The 15,302-nt window shown below is 43.6% G+C and overlaps 1 protein-coding gene across 12 annotated transcripts in view; it reads right to left on the minus strand.

The window, feature by feature from the left end:
• The window catches only part of eif4g3a (eukaryotic translation initiation factor 4 gamma, 3a), a 54,483-nt gene that overhangs the window by 4,057 nt on the left and 35,124 nt on the right, over nucleotides 1-15,302 (minus strand). For 6 of the 12 annotated variants that reach the window (XM_075461690.1, XM_075461683.1, XM_075461692.1 and 3 more), the window contains 20 exons: nucleotides 15,001-15,089; nucleotides 13,123-13,417; nucleotides 12,752-12,876; nucleotides 11,261-11,380; nucleotides 10,720-10,875; nucleotides 10,374-10,571; nucleotides 9,976-10,122; nucleotides 9,609-9,845; nucleotides 7,766-7,870; nucleotides 6,053-6,191; nucleotides 5,625-5,737; nucleotides 4,131-4,221; nucleotides 3,053-3,170; nucleotides 2,699-2,922; nucleotides 2,455-2,567; nucleotides 1,929-2,101; nucleotides 1,259-1,384; nucleotides 969-1,050; nucleotides 504-602; nucleotides 183-329 (listed from right to left, as the gene is read on the minus strand). In XM_075461690.1, the coding sequence (XP_075317805.1) occupies nucleotides 183-329; nucleotides 504-602; nucleotides 969-1,050; nucleotides 1,259-1,384; nucleotides 1,929-2,101; nucleotides 2,455-2,567; nucleotides 2,699-2,922; nucleotides 3,053-3,170; nucleotides 4,131-4,221; nucleotides 5,625-5,737; nucleotides 6,053-6,191; nucleotides 7,766-7,870; nucleotides 9,609-9,845; nucleotides 9,976-10,122; nucleotides 10,374-10,571; nucleotides 10,720-10,875; nucleotides 11,261-11,380; nucleotides 12,752-12,876; nucleotides 13,123-13,417; nucleotides 15,001-15,089 (2,897 nt within the window). Of the gene's footprint in view, nucleotides 1-182; nucleotides 330-503; nucleotides 603-968; nucleotides 1,051-1,258; nucleotides 1,385-1,928; nucleotides 2,102-2,454; nucleotides 2,568-2,698; nucleotides 2,926-3,052; nucleotides 3,171-4,130; nucleotides 4,222-5,624; nucleotides 5,738-6,052; nucleotides 6,192-7,765; nucleotides 7,871-9,608; nucleotides 9,846-9,975; nucleotides 10,123-10,373; nucleotides 10,572-10,719; nucleotides 10,876-11,260; nucleotides 11,381-12,751; nucleotides 12,877-13,122; nucleotides 13,418-15,000; nucleotides 15,090-15,302 lie in introns of all 12 variants that reach the window. The other 6 variants (XM_075461687.1, XM_075461686.1, XM_075461685.1 and 3 more) reach the window with 1 other exon arrangement.

Consider the following 15,302-nt stretch of genomic DNA (forward strand, 5'->3'; position numbering starts at 1 on the left):
ACCAATACTGGGACGGCTTACACTCCAGGATCACAGTGTGGATTTTAATCAAACCCTTACTCTTAGTGATACTGAATTTACTGAGCAAATGAATCCGAAAGTGGACAAAACAACAAGAGGACACACAGGATGACTGAGTGAAATCTTCATTATGACTTTGATGTTTCCCCTCGGACAAATACCTCGACCCAGTCAAAGATATGCTCGTCACTGGCCATGTCCTCCAGGAGGAGTCTCTCTAGCTGCTCGCTCAGCTCCTCAGGAGACCAGATTCTTTTGGACTCAACTGCCTCAGGAGTGGAGCCGTCTGACTGAAGGAACTCGAGTTTCTGTTTGTGTAAAGACAGGAGGGGAGCGGCCCGATGAGGATGTCACCAATACATAAAAAAAAAAAGGGAAAACGGTGGAGAAGAAGAACAATGAAGACATTACAAAGTGATCACGCAGTTGACGGACTGAAACTCGGACTTTTCCTGATTTGAGTCGAGGCCTTTATCGCTCACCTGCTGTGAGATGAAAGCCTGGACATCCTCTCCCTCGGGTAAAATGTCGGCCCAGCTGATGCCGGATTCCCTCCACAAACAGCCCAAAGTCCTATGGCTCTGTGATAACAACAACATCACATCTCTCTTCAACTCGTTTCCACCCAGGTTTAACTTTACTAAGAGCAGACATACAGATACAGGTACAACGATATGACACAATGTGCCTAAAAACTAAAGTAAATAGGCTCTTTACTGTGTAGTTTATGAAAAATATGTCATTATAAGGTATAAAATCTGCAATGAATTACCATCACAACACATACGTCTAATTGTCTTGTAGAAATCACTGATGATTCACATTTTATTTGCACACATTACTTGTATATCGATAGTCATATTAATCACTATAGTCATTATACTCGGCTGGCTTTATAATGAAGGTGGTCAACATAAATGTACTCTGAAGATAAGAGAGCTGCTTACCATTTGCTTGCATAGTATGTGCAGTATTTCAGAGATTAAGATCCCAGCTCTTCCAACAGGAAGCAAAGGTTTGCTCAATTCACTGAACGTACAGAAGAAACAGATGATTTGAATAATTGTGTGCACGTTAGACTAAATAGAATTTCGTCCTCAACAGGAACGAGGACAAAGATGGTGGAAAGTTGTTTTAAATAAGAGCAGAAAATGTTTGATTGGAGCTTTTACAAAACAACTGGTCACAGATTGATAGTTTTTCCAGCAAAAATACTCTTTAACACATATGTCAGCACCTAAAGAGCTCTCTCATAGAGAAGCCCCCCTCCTTCAGCACAGGGCCGAGCAGCTCGCCCAGGTACAGCCAGATGTGGGGAATGTCGATGGCCATGTCGTCCGCCAGCTCCAACGTGTCTGCAAACCTGAGAAAACACAAGAAATGCAACTCAGTGTTCAAAAGTCGCATTTCTGAACAATAATAAAGAAAAACCTGTTTACCGCTGCAATAGCTTCCTTCTTTGTCACACATTTTAAAGTCTGTGAAAGTTTTTAACACATGTGGATAAGGTAAACATATTGGGAAGCCAAAAGTGAAGAGGGACAACTGAGCATATGGTTTACTTTACAATTTGTTTTAAAGACTGTGGGATACACAGAACATTACTTCAGAAATGGGACTGAACAGAGTTTTTTTTCATCTTTCATCACATTGGACTGCATTTCGAAAACAAAATGACCCTTTCTGGAAAAATATCTTTTAATGCCAACTTGTTTTTGGGAAAAGGGCCATAAATTTAGCTGTATTTTAGATCCAATAGCTCAAAGAAACACAGTTTTCTCCACGAGACAAATCTCTGTATTTTGGTTTGTTACTGTGACACGTTTCCATGAACTAGCCTCACTTTGCAGAAACACAGTTTAAAGGCAGCAGACATCTCCCCGACCCCTTTCAGCGGGTGAACTGACCCTTTGTAAAACTGGGGTTTGGGCAGGATTCCTTGCTGCACCAGCTGGAAGAGGAGCTGGCCCATGTGGTCCCGTGTGATCTGACTGCGCTCCAGGGTCGACTCCACCCCGACGCGCACAAAGATGTGCAGCTGAGAGCCCAACTCCAGCTCGTGCACACACTGGATAGCTTCCTGCAGGAAGCAAAGAGGTGTGATCACAACTCCTGAAATCTCCTCAAAACACAGAACCAGCATCTGAACTCATTTGCGTTGAACAGTAATTCAAAAGTTCCTTAAAACACATCTTAAAGATACAGACCCCATTTAGACAATTCTTCAAATAAATAACTGATAAATTATTCGTTTAAACTTCGAATCTATAACTGCTTTAACGTATGCTTAATGTAGAAAGTAAAAATCAAAGATAAATCTGCAGAACAAACGATCGGAATTTTGCCGTAATCAGCAGCCTCGTGTGCATCAATCATCACTGAATTTGGGCTCCACGAGCTCCACCTGCTCCTGATCTTCTTGAGTCTCAGTACCTTATAATCGTTTATGTGCAGGAACTCGTCAATAATGGCCTTGGATTTCCTCTCAATCTCCTCCTCAGACAGAGCGGGTCTGTCCACGGTCTGGACGACGGGCTCAGGTTTTACTGGTAACATACAGACAAGCCACACAATTCAGTATCTTAAGAAAGAAAATAAGAAAAACAGAAATAATCCCCAAAACAATAACGGACAGACTGTGATTCCCATGTGAATGGGTCATTTTCAGCGTTCCCACCTGGCTCTCTGACTCTGCTGCGCTCCGGCTCAGTTTTCTCCTCCGTGACGCTTGCTCTCCGAGGTTCGGCTACCTCTCGCTCCCGTTCTCTTCGCGGCTCCTCTGGGTTTGGACTCTCCAACAGCTCTTTCGAACTGCCTCCCCTAATGAACGGGCCGGGCCGGGACGATGGAGGCGCCGAGATCAGCGGCTTCTCGCTGCGTTCTCTGAGTGTGTTGCTACGACTGCTGAGAGGTGCAAGAGAAGCAGAAAAGTCAATCGGGTGAGAATCTGTCTCTCTGCCATTCCAAGACATGCAGACAGAGAAGATGCGCTAATCAGGCAGAGCTAAAGGGAGCTGTGTTTGTGCTTTACCTTCCCAGAGTTCTCCTGGAGTCATAGTCTGGGTTCTGCGGCGGTGTTGTGGAGGGTTGAGGTGAGGGTGTGGACTGCAGTGCAGAGTAACGGTTCAGGCCAGCAGTCCGAGACAGCTCTGTTACGGGGATAAAAGAAGAAATAACCATGAAGGGAAGTAATCACAGATTTTTAGATATGAACATCCTCATATGTTCATGAGTTTTAAGTGTCAGCAGTTCAATTTTTACTGAAAATGATTTCCCTTTCAGCTTTCCCTGATGGACAGTTTGATGTTCACATTCATGTTGACAGTAGACGGCGGTCTCCGTTTGGAGAATCAGAGGCTTTCCTGACGGGTGAGCTCAAGCTAAAAGTTACTCAAAATGGCCACCAGAAAAGCAAAAGTCTTGCCATCCTCAACAACTCAAGCCTCACTAATTTCAAAGTGGTTCAATCGAATGTGGATATTTACACAGCGGGACACTATCCATGTTGCCACATGGTGCTGCAATCAGTACTGTTTAAGGACACACCTGCGTGGACGCCCTGCTGTCTGAGGCAGAAGTGACTACATATCACATTGTAGTTCTCCCTGGAACTGCGAAGAAATGTTTTAGATAGGGATTCTGCTGGCCCCGTTATGAGTCACTTTTCTGATCCTCAGAGTGCTCTGACCGCTGTCTACTGAAGGTAAGACACTGAACTTACTAACAAGTACATCATACGACCCCACTTTAAAAAAGAAACTAACAGGAAAACCCATAACAAAGCAAATGATTGGTTACTGTATGTTGAACCTTTTCTGATATGAAACTCCTTAACACACCATCTAATTTCTGAACTGCGATTCATTTCAATCAGTTTCAGCTTCTATCCGAGCATCAAATGCATCAAAAAATTTCAATAATATCGAACTGATAAATAGCTCATAGTTGGCAAACTAACAGCTGACAGAGACAGAAAATAAAGTTTGGATGATTAGTTTTCATATAAAAACCTCTGGCTGTGTGGGGACCGGTGTTCTGCCTCATTTCTCTCAGTTTCACTCATCTTGATTTTGCAATTATGATTCAACTCGTTGAACTCGTCGACTTACCTGAGTCGCTGGCTTTGGCTCCTCCGCTGCTTCCCTTCACCCACGTCACTTGAGCCCGCGGGCCGAGCTGGATCTTCTCATCCATCTGAGGCTAAACAATCATTTAATAACAAGAGTGAGTACTTGCGTTTTAAGTGAGAGCAGAAGAAAAACTCAGCAAAGGAACAAAATTCAAAGAGACACTGAAAATGATTCAGACTCAGATCTATGTGTATGAAGTAGGAAATGAAAACAAATCAAAGATCCCCTCAGGGATCAATCGAGCATGTCTGATCCTGATGGTCACTCCTCCGAGCTCGTTTTCCTTTCGGTTTAACTAACGGTGAAAGCTGAGAACTGGCTTTTTTCCTCTCACACAACAGTACTTCACACATCCAGCAGGGGGATGTGTGCACAGACCACTACGCCTGTAAAACACAGTAATGCAGACCAGATGACAACAGGGAGTATTTGTGCACACAGCCCAGTTCTGAAGATCCACAAGAGTCATCGTACTGATAAATTAACCGTTTACGTCAACTTTCTACCAGAAGAAGAGCGAGCAGCTGTGAGGGGCCGAGGTGGAAAAACTCTTTGAGGGTGAAACAAACTTGCTGTGACACGAAAAACACCTTCACTAATCTAAATTACAATGCAGACCTGACAATGTAATACACCAAGCAGCCTGCAGATTCTATGCAGATGATTAGACTCCATATAAACATGCTGCAGCAAATCACCGGCTTTCTCCTGTATTTAGTTGCTGACCACACGCGCACACACACACACACCAATAATTGCAGTTTCTTTCTTTTTGTAGCTCTGAAGGTCACTCACTGTCATATCTGTGCAGTCAGGGCAAACAGCTCATTTAAAACTACATCACAATGTTCTATGAAGTATCCTGACCTTATGTCTACAGAACAGCGTTGGGAATAATTACTTTCACTCTATTTTCAGGGTGCGGATCATTAGAACTCTTAACATCATGGCTTCTATTAAAGTGACTGAGTACAACTTGATCCTCTGCCTTTAAATATACATTTTCCTGGCTTTATAGCGTCATCTAGTTAAAAGTAAATGATGAGTTTATATGACGTTGTGAGCAAGGTTCATACAGGTCACATGACCACATAAAAAGAATAAAAAGGTCAGTTTAAAATGATGCAACAGTGGGGCGGTCGGTGGTGTAGTGGGTTAAGCAGCCGCCCCATGTACAACTGGCCCCGGTTCGACTCCCGCACCGAGCGGCCCTGTGCTGTGTGTCTTTCCCCTCTCTCTGCCCCCTGTCTCTCTCCAACTGTCCTCTCATTAAAGGCATAAAAAGCCCCAAAAAATACTTAAAAAAAATAAAATAATAATAATGATGCAACAGTGACTAATCGCAAGTGGTGCGACTCCTGCCTCTCAGAGTTTGGTCATGTTTTTAAACACACTGCTGTCACTGAACTAAACGGACTCCCCGCCTTGGGCTCCCCTCCAGCTGATGGCGCTCAGTGCGTCCACGGCCCTCACCTTGGAGATCTTTGGGATCTTGTTTGGGTCGATGGTCCTGCTGTTCTTCGTCATGGGCACAGTGTTCCAGGTCTCCTCTCTCGGCGTGCGCGGTTCCCTCTGTTCTCGTGGATCTGCGGCACCGCATGCAGGCGGGAAAGGTACGGTTAGAAAATGATTTCAGCGGAAATTCACTGCTAGCTTTCAGCGTGTCAGCTGATAGGGAGCCGTTTCTCACAGTTTCTGCTGTACATGATGAAATATCATAGGTCAGCTGACAGATGGGAGAGAGTAGGGGGCTGCCTGCCCGCTGTTGGGCACAACAGCATCTCTGCAGGCTATAGGGAGTTTGCAGGAAGTCTGCCTGTATGCTTGCAGGCTTCCTGAGTCACAGTAGCTGTGGCGATGTGACTCTAAGCCTTAAAGAGGATTTAAACTGCAGGACTGACCTGGCCGTCTTTTGCTGTCCTTGGAGAGCAGCTGCTGATGCACTTTTCTCTGCTCTTCCTGCTCTTCAATCTTAGCCTCCTTATGGATCTGTTCAATGGTTTTTGGGCCCTGGTCGGCTCTCCGGGACACCCAGTTGTGCTGAAAAAAGTAATACAATTACTTTATAAAGCCAATCTAGCAGCAGTTTCAAACTGGTTTCTTGATCGAGACCATTTAACTGACAGTTTGTGTCATCACAACACATAAAATCAGTGATGCATAAATGAATCTCCCCACCTCAGAGACGGATGTGTTTCGAGCAGTGTAGTATTGTCAAATTAACTAACAAATTAGCATTTTCTGTACATATAATTAAAACTTTCTATATACAGAAAGATGAACCATTAGTTGTGATTTATATACAACAGAGACTCAAAGCTGGATGTAAATCCATCCACTTCTGTTCAGCCTTTAAATGTAGGTAAACTGATGAGTGAATGATGTGTAGATGGATGTGTGTATAAACTGATGTGAATCCATCAAATGCCAGAGTGAAGAGAGGGTAAAGTACACAGAAGGTAAACAAATCTAAGATAGGCTCAAGCTCCAGCAGAGTCCCGACAAAAAAAAAACACATCTCATGAAATGCAAACATTCATCCTCCACCCCCCCACCCACAAGTCTTAGTGGTGTCATTAGCTGGATTTACTCCTTCTGATCTGTGGTTTTCCACTAAACCACTCCATCTTCACCAAACACAGACAGCTTTTTAATCATCTTCTTTTTCTGTGATCTCTTGAAATACTAACTCAAAACGCACAGCCATGATTCACTACACTGATGTTCACGTGTGAAATGTTTCACTGATCCGGAATAATAAGTCTATAAAGTGGCCTGTTGATATTTGGGAATCTCTGGTCAAAAACTCCAAACTCGGAACAACGAGTCAAAGAAAATGTGACCTGATGTCCGAAAGGCATAAAACTAAAGAGGACATTTCTTTAATATTTCAAACTACTAGCTTATGGTGGTGACGTAGGGAATGGTGTCTTCTGATGAGTCCTCTGTGATGCTTATATTATACAGTTAACCTTCTCCAATTACATTTAAAACACACCTTGTCCTGCTTTGTGGGCATCAGATATTCTAATTTTCACACTGGTAGCCAGCTGTTTATTGTTAAGATGAGGTTCATTGTGTCCATGAGTGTCTAATGTGTTTATAAAGCCTGTAAAGTGCACCACCTGGTCTCTGCTAAGATGTGTGTGAACAAGCCAGAGCCAACACAAGCTAAATCAAGAACAGAGAAAGTGAACAACTTTGAACCGTTTTCCCTTTACTCGCTAAAACTGTGCAAAAAAAATCTAAAACTCTAATATTATGCTGACATCAACGTTTCATCTTTAACTTTATGCCTTTTGGAGATCAGTTCTTCTTCTACTCACCAACTCTGCAGGGGCAAGTGTGCCTTTACACATACATACACACACACACACACACACACACACACACACACAAGACCTCCAGAGTGCGTTTCAACAGTAAGAACTGATCAACACCTCAGTCATGTTGTTTGTCTTTATAAGAGGTAGTAGTTCAACACAGAGCCGTAGCGGATATCTGCTTCAATGAATCAAACCTCTGTGGGTTAATAAGCATCAGAAAACTGGTTTGAAGATGAATGGGAACTTCATCTGTGCGATTAAAATCAAGTATCAGAATCACACACTTACCAATCTCAGGTCTATAATGTCCTGCAACATGAACCGTATTCTAGATGACGTCTTCCTCTCCTTGACGATTTTTTCCATTTGATTGAAATATTGATCCATGCGAGGCTGGAAACAGTGACAACAGACAGAGGGTTAAATTCAGACAAACAGCGGGTTTCACCCTACTTCATGCCGACGCCTGATCACTGTTCAGGTTACTACTCAGGCAATCTGAACTATTTGATAAATAGCCTAAAAGGAATCAATAGGATTTAATGTAACAGACGGTTCAGAAAATGACATTGAACAGGATGAAAACACAAAATTCAGGACCACGTTCCTTTAGAGCACTCTCCCGTTTTTTCTTTAGCAGGTTGACTGGTAAACGATAAAGATTGAAGCCCACGTCACGGGGCAGCAGATGGAGCAAAGAGAAGGCATTTGGGTCGACCCAATCATCTGAGGAGTCTGGTTGTGCCCAGCTGAGAGTCGCCGATGTCGACAGCCAGACAGAAAAAAGCTGAGCATCATACTGCGAGGACACCGCAGGGATATCCCCGTTTCCTCATGACCTACATAAACCACCACCTCTGCCTGTGGAACTGAATGCAGGTCAGTTGGTGTGGGACCAAAGCCCTCCAGAACCAACCCTTTCGTGTCCCGAAAATTGTGTTTCTGTAGATCAGAGAAACCAACCTGTAACCTGCCAAATAGTTTGTCCATGTTCACCTTAGCATAGACGTACTGATAAAGGCTCTTGTGGCAGAGTTTTTTTTTAAACATTTGGACATGAATAATGGGCGCAGGTGCGCTCCTTCGAGCAGTCATGTGACACGTCATGACATCACGGCGAAAATGGGTGTTGAAACGAGTCAGCTGTTCGATAGGAAACAACAACCAATACGGCAATGTGTAGTTCGGTTCCCGAGGGTCGTTTTTGGTGGACAAAAAGACAATTTGAGAGGTAGGTGCGCTGTTTTTGAAATCTCAAAATGTATAATGTCTGTGCTAGCTAATGGTATGGTTAGCCCCTGGGTTGAATTGTATTGCTACTGACACCACGGCCAATTCGGTCAAAAGTATTTTGATACACGTTAAGAGCCTCAGGAAAGGTTAAACGCTTGCCCGATAGAGCCCGCTTTCATGGCAATCAGCGCAATTGGACAACTTTGCGCAGCGGGCATGAAAATTTCTCGCGGTTTTCCCTTTGGCAAACTTCCCTGGGTCTCCAACAGATGGGATATGTTTGTTAAATGGCCGGAATTCTCCTTTAACTGCAACCAGAAATAAGGTTTAATCCTGAGTCAGTGCAGCTGGACACAACCGGCCTTAATGACTGTTAGCGTTGGCATGTTCAAACTAATATAAATGAAAAATTACTGCAAGTTACGGTCACGTCTGCAAGAGTTCATATTTGTGGAAATACACTTCAGTTAAAAATAATTTTCCATCAGCGGATAGTTGGCCAAGTATACAGATTATAAACGGAGGGCTACAGTAAACCTAGCTCTGCTCAGAGATAAACAAAACACATGACTATCGCCAACTCTTTAGGCTTCACATCTCGCCCAGAAAATAGCCCACACATACAATGTGTCAATGTTTGGTTTTTACACCTTTTTTTCAGTACAAATTGTGCGAACAAGACACAACAGTTAGTGTGAGCTTTAGAGATTCTGGTGCTCTGTTCCTTTTAGACGGCGCTCGGCTAAAAACCTCTGAAGTGTCGCTTTGTATTTTCTGAGTGGTATCAATTTCCTCATTTAACTCTCCACAAAAATGCCAAGTCAGTCCATTTCTCTAAGCATGGAGCAAACACGGCTTGTATTAAGCGCTCCTCCTTCCTCCTTCCTCGCCGGCTCACCTTGGCTTTCTCAAAGTCGAGGTCTTTGCCGATGGTGGTGAGCAGCCTGCACAGGCATTCCAAAGACTCTTGGTCGTGATTCTTCAGCAGCTTGACCACGCAGTCGTGCATGATGGCCTCCGTCAACATCTTGAGCTTAAAGAGCTCGCCGATGAACTTGATGTTGCCGATGGAACGCCGTCGGGCCTTGTCCTTGGCTTCCTCCAGCTCCTCCTGAAGCCGCTCACGCTCAGTCGACTGAAGACAAAGAGCAAATATTGAGGAAGTACAAAGAAAAAGAAACACCTGCCAAAGATCTTTATTCTTTTTGTGTGATAAAAAAAAAAATACAGCGGCACGAAATATAATTAATTCAGAGACTACGAACCGATGCAGCCGAGTCCAGCTCTTTCTGCTTCCTCTCAAACACCACATCGTCCACTTTGTCTTTCTCAAACTCCTTCTGGCAGCGATTTAGCAGCAGCTTGCGAAAGTTCACTGTGCTGTTGGGTTTGTCTGTCATTTGCACTTTGAGCTGGATAGGAACAGGACACGTAAAAGAGTGGAAATTAGAAGATGTAAGCATCGGGTCATATGCAGACTTTTCTGTAATCCTCCGTCTCTTCGATTATTTCATTCAGTCAACACATTTTTTCTTGTAAGTGATGGAGGATGAAACGTAACCTTAACTCAATTCAAAAATTTAAACCAACAAATACACAAGCCTACGTCTGTCCTAAAAACTTCCCACTTCATCCATTTAGATCAGCACAGCGACTGGCTTACCGTGGCGAGGCAGCGGCACATGTTTCCATAAGCCACAGAGAAGCTGGGCTCATCGATGGCCTTCTCAAAGACCAGGTCGATGACCCCTTTGAGCCTTTCCTCTGTGTCGATGGTCAGATCTGTCACCTGCTTCATCAGCTGGTTGAACTTCTGAGGCGTCAGCTTGTTCAGGATGCTTCGTACCTTCCTGAAGAGGTCCTGTGGGGAATCAATCAGAACAGGTACTCAATCACTGTATCCATCAGTCAGTCACGCTCTTAGGAGACTTTTCTGGATCAATCCGAACATTCAAGAAGCCTTTTTTATTTTGTTGGTCTTTGCTGCATGTGTGGATTTTTCTCCCTACCTGTGTTTGCTGCGTCTCTGGCTCCTCAGCGGGGCTTTCCCTCTTCAAGCCGGGTTTCCAGGCGTTCTCAGACTTTTTCAGCTGAATTTCATCGTTAACCGACACGTTCATGATGATCTTCCTGGGCGGTGGGCGCCGTGCCCCAATGTTCATGAGCTGTGAAACAGTTAAAGAAAAAAAAACAAAGAAAAAAACAAACAATATAAAGGGTCAGTTGTTTCCTCGTGGACAGTAAGCTGCGACACGTAAGAAAATAATGAAACTTTAATATCAGGCGCAGCAGGAAGCTGAATTTTTCTTGTTGTTCCAGTTGCTATAGCAACAAGACAGAAGGTTTGGCTAAAAAAAAAAGATTAAATCAGCTTTTCCCAATAGGACGAATATGAGAGTGGATACACTGCACACGGCAGAACAAAGGTTAATTCTAACAAAACCTAAATAAATATTACATTGGAGTAAAAACAAGCGAATGTGTGTGTGCGCGTGAGTTTATGAATGAGTGTGTCAGGTTGTTTAGAGTGCGAGTCCATGTGTTACTAACTGCAGCGCCTCGTCCTCCGGTCATCTGCCTCCCAAAATCTGCAAAAGCAGGTGTGAAATCAGGTCCTCTGGAAATCACCCTGGAATCCACCGCTCGAGATGGCAACTTGTTTTGGTTCATCTGTGTGACACAAAGCATACGCACACTCAGAGGATGAGCTGAACAGCAGGGGGAGCAGTGATCCCCTTCTAACACTGGCAACAGGGCCAAAGGAGTCGGCATAATGTGTGCAAGAGTGTGTGTGTGTGTGTGTGTGTGAGAGAGAATCTCTAAGCCAGTGGTCCTCTAAAGGTGACCCGCTGTAAATGACAGGCACACTACATTATCGGCTTTTGGTTTATGCATTTCTAATGAACTGGTAGTAAATTATGCCGATTGTTCTGAGGCGTCGCTTGGAGAGAAAAGTCAGAAACAGATGTGGAGGGGAAGAACAGAAGAAAGGAACGCAGGACAGAGACGGATAGTTGTGGGGGAGGAGGGGAGAACAAATCCAGCTCTTTGTCGTTCAGCTGTCCTTGACTTCCTCTCGACTCTTTCCCAGAGAGACTTCACTTTCTCCCACAGAGAAAACGAGACTTCAGGACTGTACCAATCAACCGTTCACTGAGCTGGTTGTTCGTTTTGAAGAGGTGGGGGAGGGGCACAAACCTACTAAGACTGCCAAGGGTGACATAATAGCAATGTGATTTTAATCAAAACAGCATTTCAGCAGGCTATAAGCTCCACCCTACATATGTGTGGATCTGAGGAACAAATCGAACTGCTGAAGCTCTGATCCGGCTAATAAAACAAAGTTAAATGATGTCCACTGTTAAATGTGGTTTCCTTTAGCCAATTATTAAAGTCAAAGCTGCAACATAGTTACTTTTATCATTCAATATTCCAAACTTTATTAAAGATTCATCTTCAGAAATGATTATTCGTAGTACCTATCACAATACCCCAGAGTATCAAGTAGAGTTTTCCAATTTCTCCTTTGGTCAACAAACACTAAATCAATTTAGGTTTTAAGTACCAACGGGCATATTTAAGAAGATGAAACCACGGGGAGTAACATTTGTGCTTAACAGCAGCCAAAATGTAAAAAATGTGCAGCTGAAAGGATCCGTCCATCAGGAAGAAATCAGACTGCAACAATTCTAACAAAAAAATGTTTTCAAGTCATTTTGGAGAAATTGGCTCGTTTAAATGCTCAGAAAACACAACATGCTGTAACGCTCCTGACTTACAGATAAAAACATTTCGTTGATAAGGAAAAATCTTGTCTTAGGAAGATTCACTGGTAATGAAAATATGTGTTAGCTGCCACCCTGTACAACGGATCAAGGGAATCCATTCGTCTATGTCCATTTCAGTGGCCACTCAAGGCAGCTACTTAAGGAAACAGCCATTGATCATTTATTAACATGTTCTTTTACTGTCAGAGCTTTCAAATATGTATGATCTTCTTGTCTAAAGGTCCATGAATACTGCAGCCTGTCTGTAACTTACCTTGTCCAGCACCACATCACTGATGGGCGGGAGCCCTTCAGGTTTCTGGACGCACGCAGACATGAACTGGAAGCCCAACAGGAAGTCTCTGTCATACTGACGCTTCCCACTGGACTCAGCCAGATCTGGACCACCAAGCAGGATTGGAGAAAAGAAAAGCCAATTAGAAAAAAGGCTAATTGCGCATAAAATTAAGACAGGACTCAAAACAACTGAAGCTTCAGTGATGAATTTACACACTTTATCTAAAAGGCAAAGACTTTTATGTCTAAAATTTGTATCTCACGAGGCTTTAAGTGCAGTTATGTCGAATCAGTTCGGACTTGCGCTGCTTACAAATCATTTTTCCCTAAGACAGAGGTCCTTCTAACCTTCCATGTCCTGTGGAGCCCCCGTCGAGCTCTCCTTATCTCCGGGGGTAGCTCCACTGTCGCTGCTCTCCGTCTCCGAGGTGTGACCCGCTCCGTTTCTCATGGGCTCCGACTCCGCTTCACCGTTTTCCTCTGGAGCGGAGGGCTTTCCGTCAGCCTCGGGACTGCTGGCGGGAGCAGGCGCTGAAGCAGCAGTGGAGGTGAAGACTGACGGGAGGGGCACCGGGCTGCAGCGTGGAGGAGCTGACGGCAGGGCCTGGTCTCTGGCAGGCTGATCCTCCGTCTTGGGCTCGTCCTGCGTGGAGGTAAGATTGCCTTGTGAGAAACTTTGAGTCCCCTAACAAGCTGATACTTGAGCTGTGTGGCATCAGCATCAGGAATGCAAAGACAAATCAAAGAGACTGAATTATAAACTGAATCTATTACATACGAACACAAGGAGAATAGCATGGAAGTGCGATGAGCTTGAAGTAGCAGTGGTAATCACAGCTGGGACGGAGTGCAAAGGCCTAAACAAGGTATTATTGTTCTCGCCGCTGTCCTTGCAGTCAGTTAATGATGATTTGAAAAGCCGAGTGAAGCCCAGTCAGGATGAATTTATTCTTACTCATCCAGCAGGATGATTGCAACATCCGTCAAATTATGGCTGTCACATTATGAATGGGCTTCAACTGTCAACTTCAACATTAATCAGTGCTAGTTTATTATGTTTGGGTCATGTACAGGGATCGTGTGGCACAAAAGGAGAGTAAATTACATTATGCTGTCCTTCGCCTCTCTTTTGGCCAGTTATGCAGTCATGCTAAGGTGGAAGGATGCTGCCACACTTGCACTGAGTGGCTCAGGGACATTATTTTCAAAGAATGTCTCAGAGTGTATAAAAGTAAATTAAAGCTCCTGAAGGTGTGGGGATTTTTCCAAGGATACTTTGTAAAATTCAAATCAATCTAAAGGTTTATTACTGGCACCAAGCGTTTGCTCGAAGGGAATTTGTTTGGCTTTTCTCTCTTTACGCACCTTGCAATGACTTTATTATGAATTTTATTTGTAAGATTGAGCTGCATTCCTTCAAACTTTTCCTTTTCTGTCTCCTTGTGTCTGTGCGAGAATACGTGTTGTGTTTCTATCAAAAATAAACTACATTCATTCATTCATTTATTCTTATATATTTTCTTTCTGCTAAGGAACCTCATAGCAGCATTTACTATTTGACACGCTGAGTCTCAACACAGGCGCTGAATTGAATCCAGTCATAATTTAAGCCAGTAGCCTGTGGCTGACTATGTATATTTTTACTTGTGTTAAAAATCTTGAAGCAGACTTATAGAGCTTGTTCAAAAGACACCAAACAAAGCCATTTGTTTGTCGGCTGGTGCTCGGTAAGAACTCTCATACAGGAACAGGCCTTGAGCAACACCATAAAGGGGGATAAACAAGAGTGGAACAGAGCTGATTGTACATATAGTGGGCTGGGAGAGCAGGGAAGATGATGGATAACTCCTCGCCGTCTCTCTTGAACGATAACACCACCCCTTAGTCATTTATGTCTGCCTTCCTCACCGCACATGTGGAAACATTTTCCACTTGAACTATTGCCCATATTGTGCTTTTCCTCTTCTCTCTCACTCGCTCTGTCGCACTCCTTTGACAATTTATGTTTTGTTACAAAGCAAAACAACAACCATTTGAAAAAGGACGATTTCTTGTCTATTGAACAAGCGATGAATAGACAAAAAAAAAAAGACATTTTATGCCAACAGGTGAAGAAACAGAAACACACAATTTGTAAGTGAAACAAGCTACTCTGCAGAGCTTAAATGTTTGTGTTTTCTGCCGCCTCCTGAGCCTGAATCAATAACAGAGGGCCTCTTTCCTGACCTCATCCTCCTTTTGAGGTGCGTCTCCAGCAAACATCCCTTCATTTGGTTTTCTCCAGGTCTTTGGTATAGCAGAAGAAGTCTGATTAACTGCAGGGGAACAGAAATTCAGGTACATGCAATCAGCCAAAGTCAGCCAACAAGCAAACCAAAACAGATTTAAAAGCAATATTCATCTTTAAAAATCAGAAATTATAACGAAAAAATGATGTTCTGAATGAATGCTGACCCTGACTGTGACTTCTTGGGGATCAACTATGTTAGAAAAGTGTCTGGTGAGAGATTATCTGAATTGTGTGCTGT

Source organism: Odontesthes bonariensis, chromosome 3, assembly GCF_027942865.1.
Source record: "Odontesthes bonariensis isolate fOdoBon6 chromosome 3, fOdoBon6.hap1, whole genome shotgun sequence".
Lineage (NCBI taxonomy): Eukaryota > Metazoa > Chordata > Actinopteri > Atheriniformes > Atherinopsidae > Odontesthes > Odontesthes bonariensis.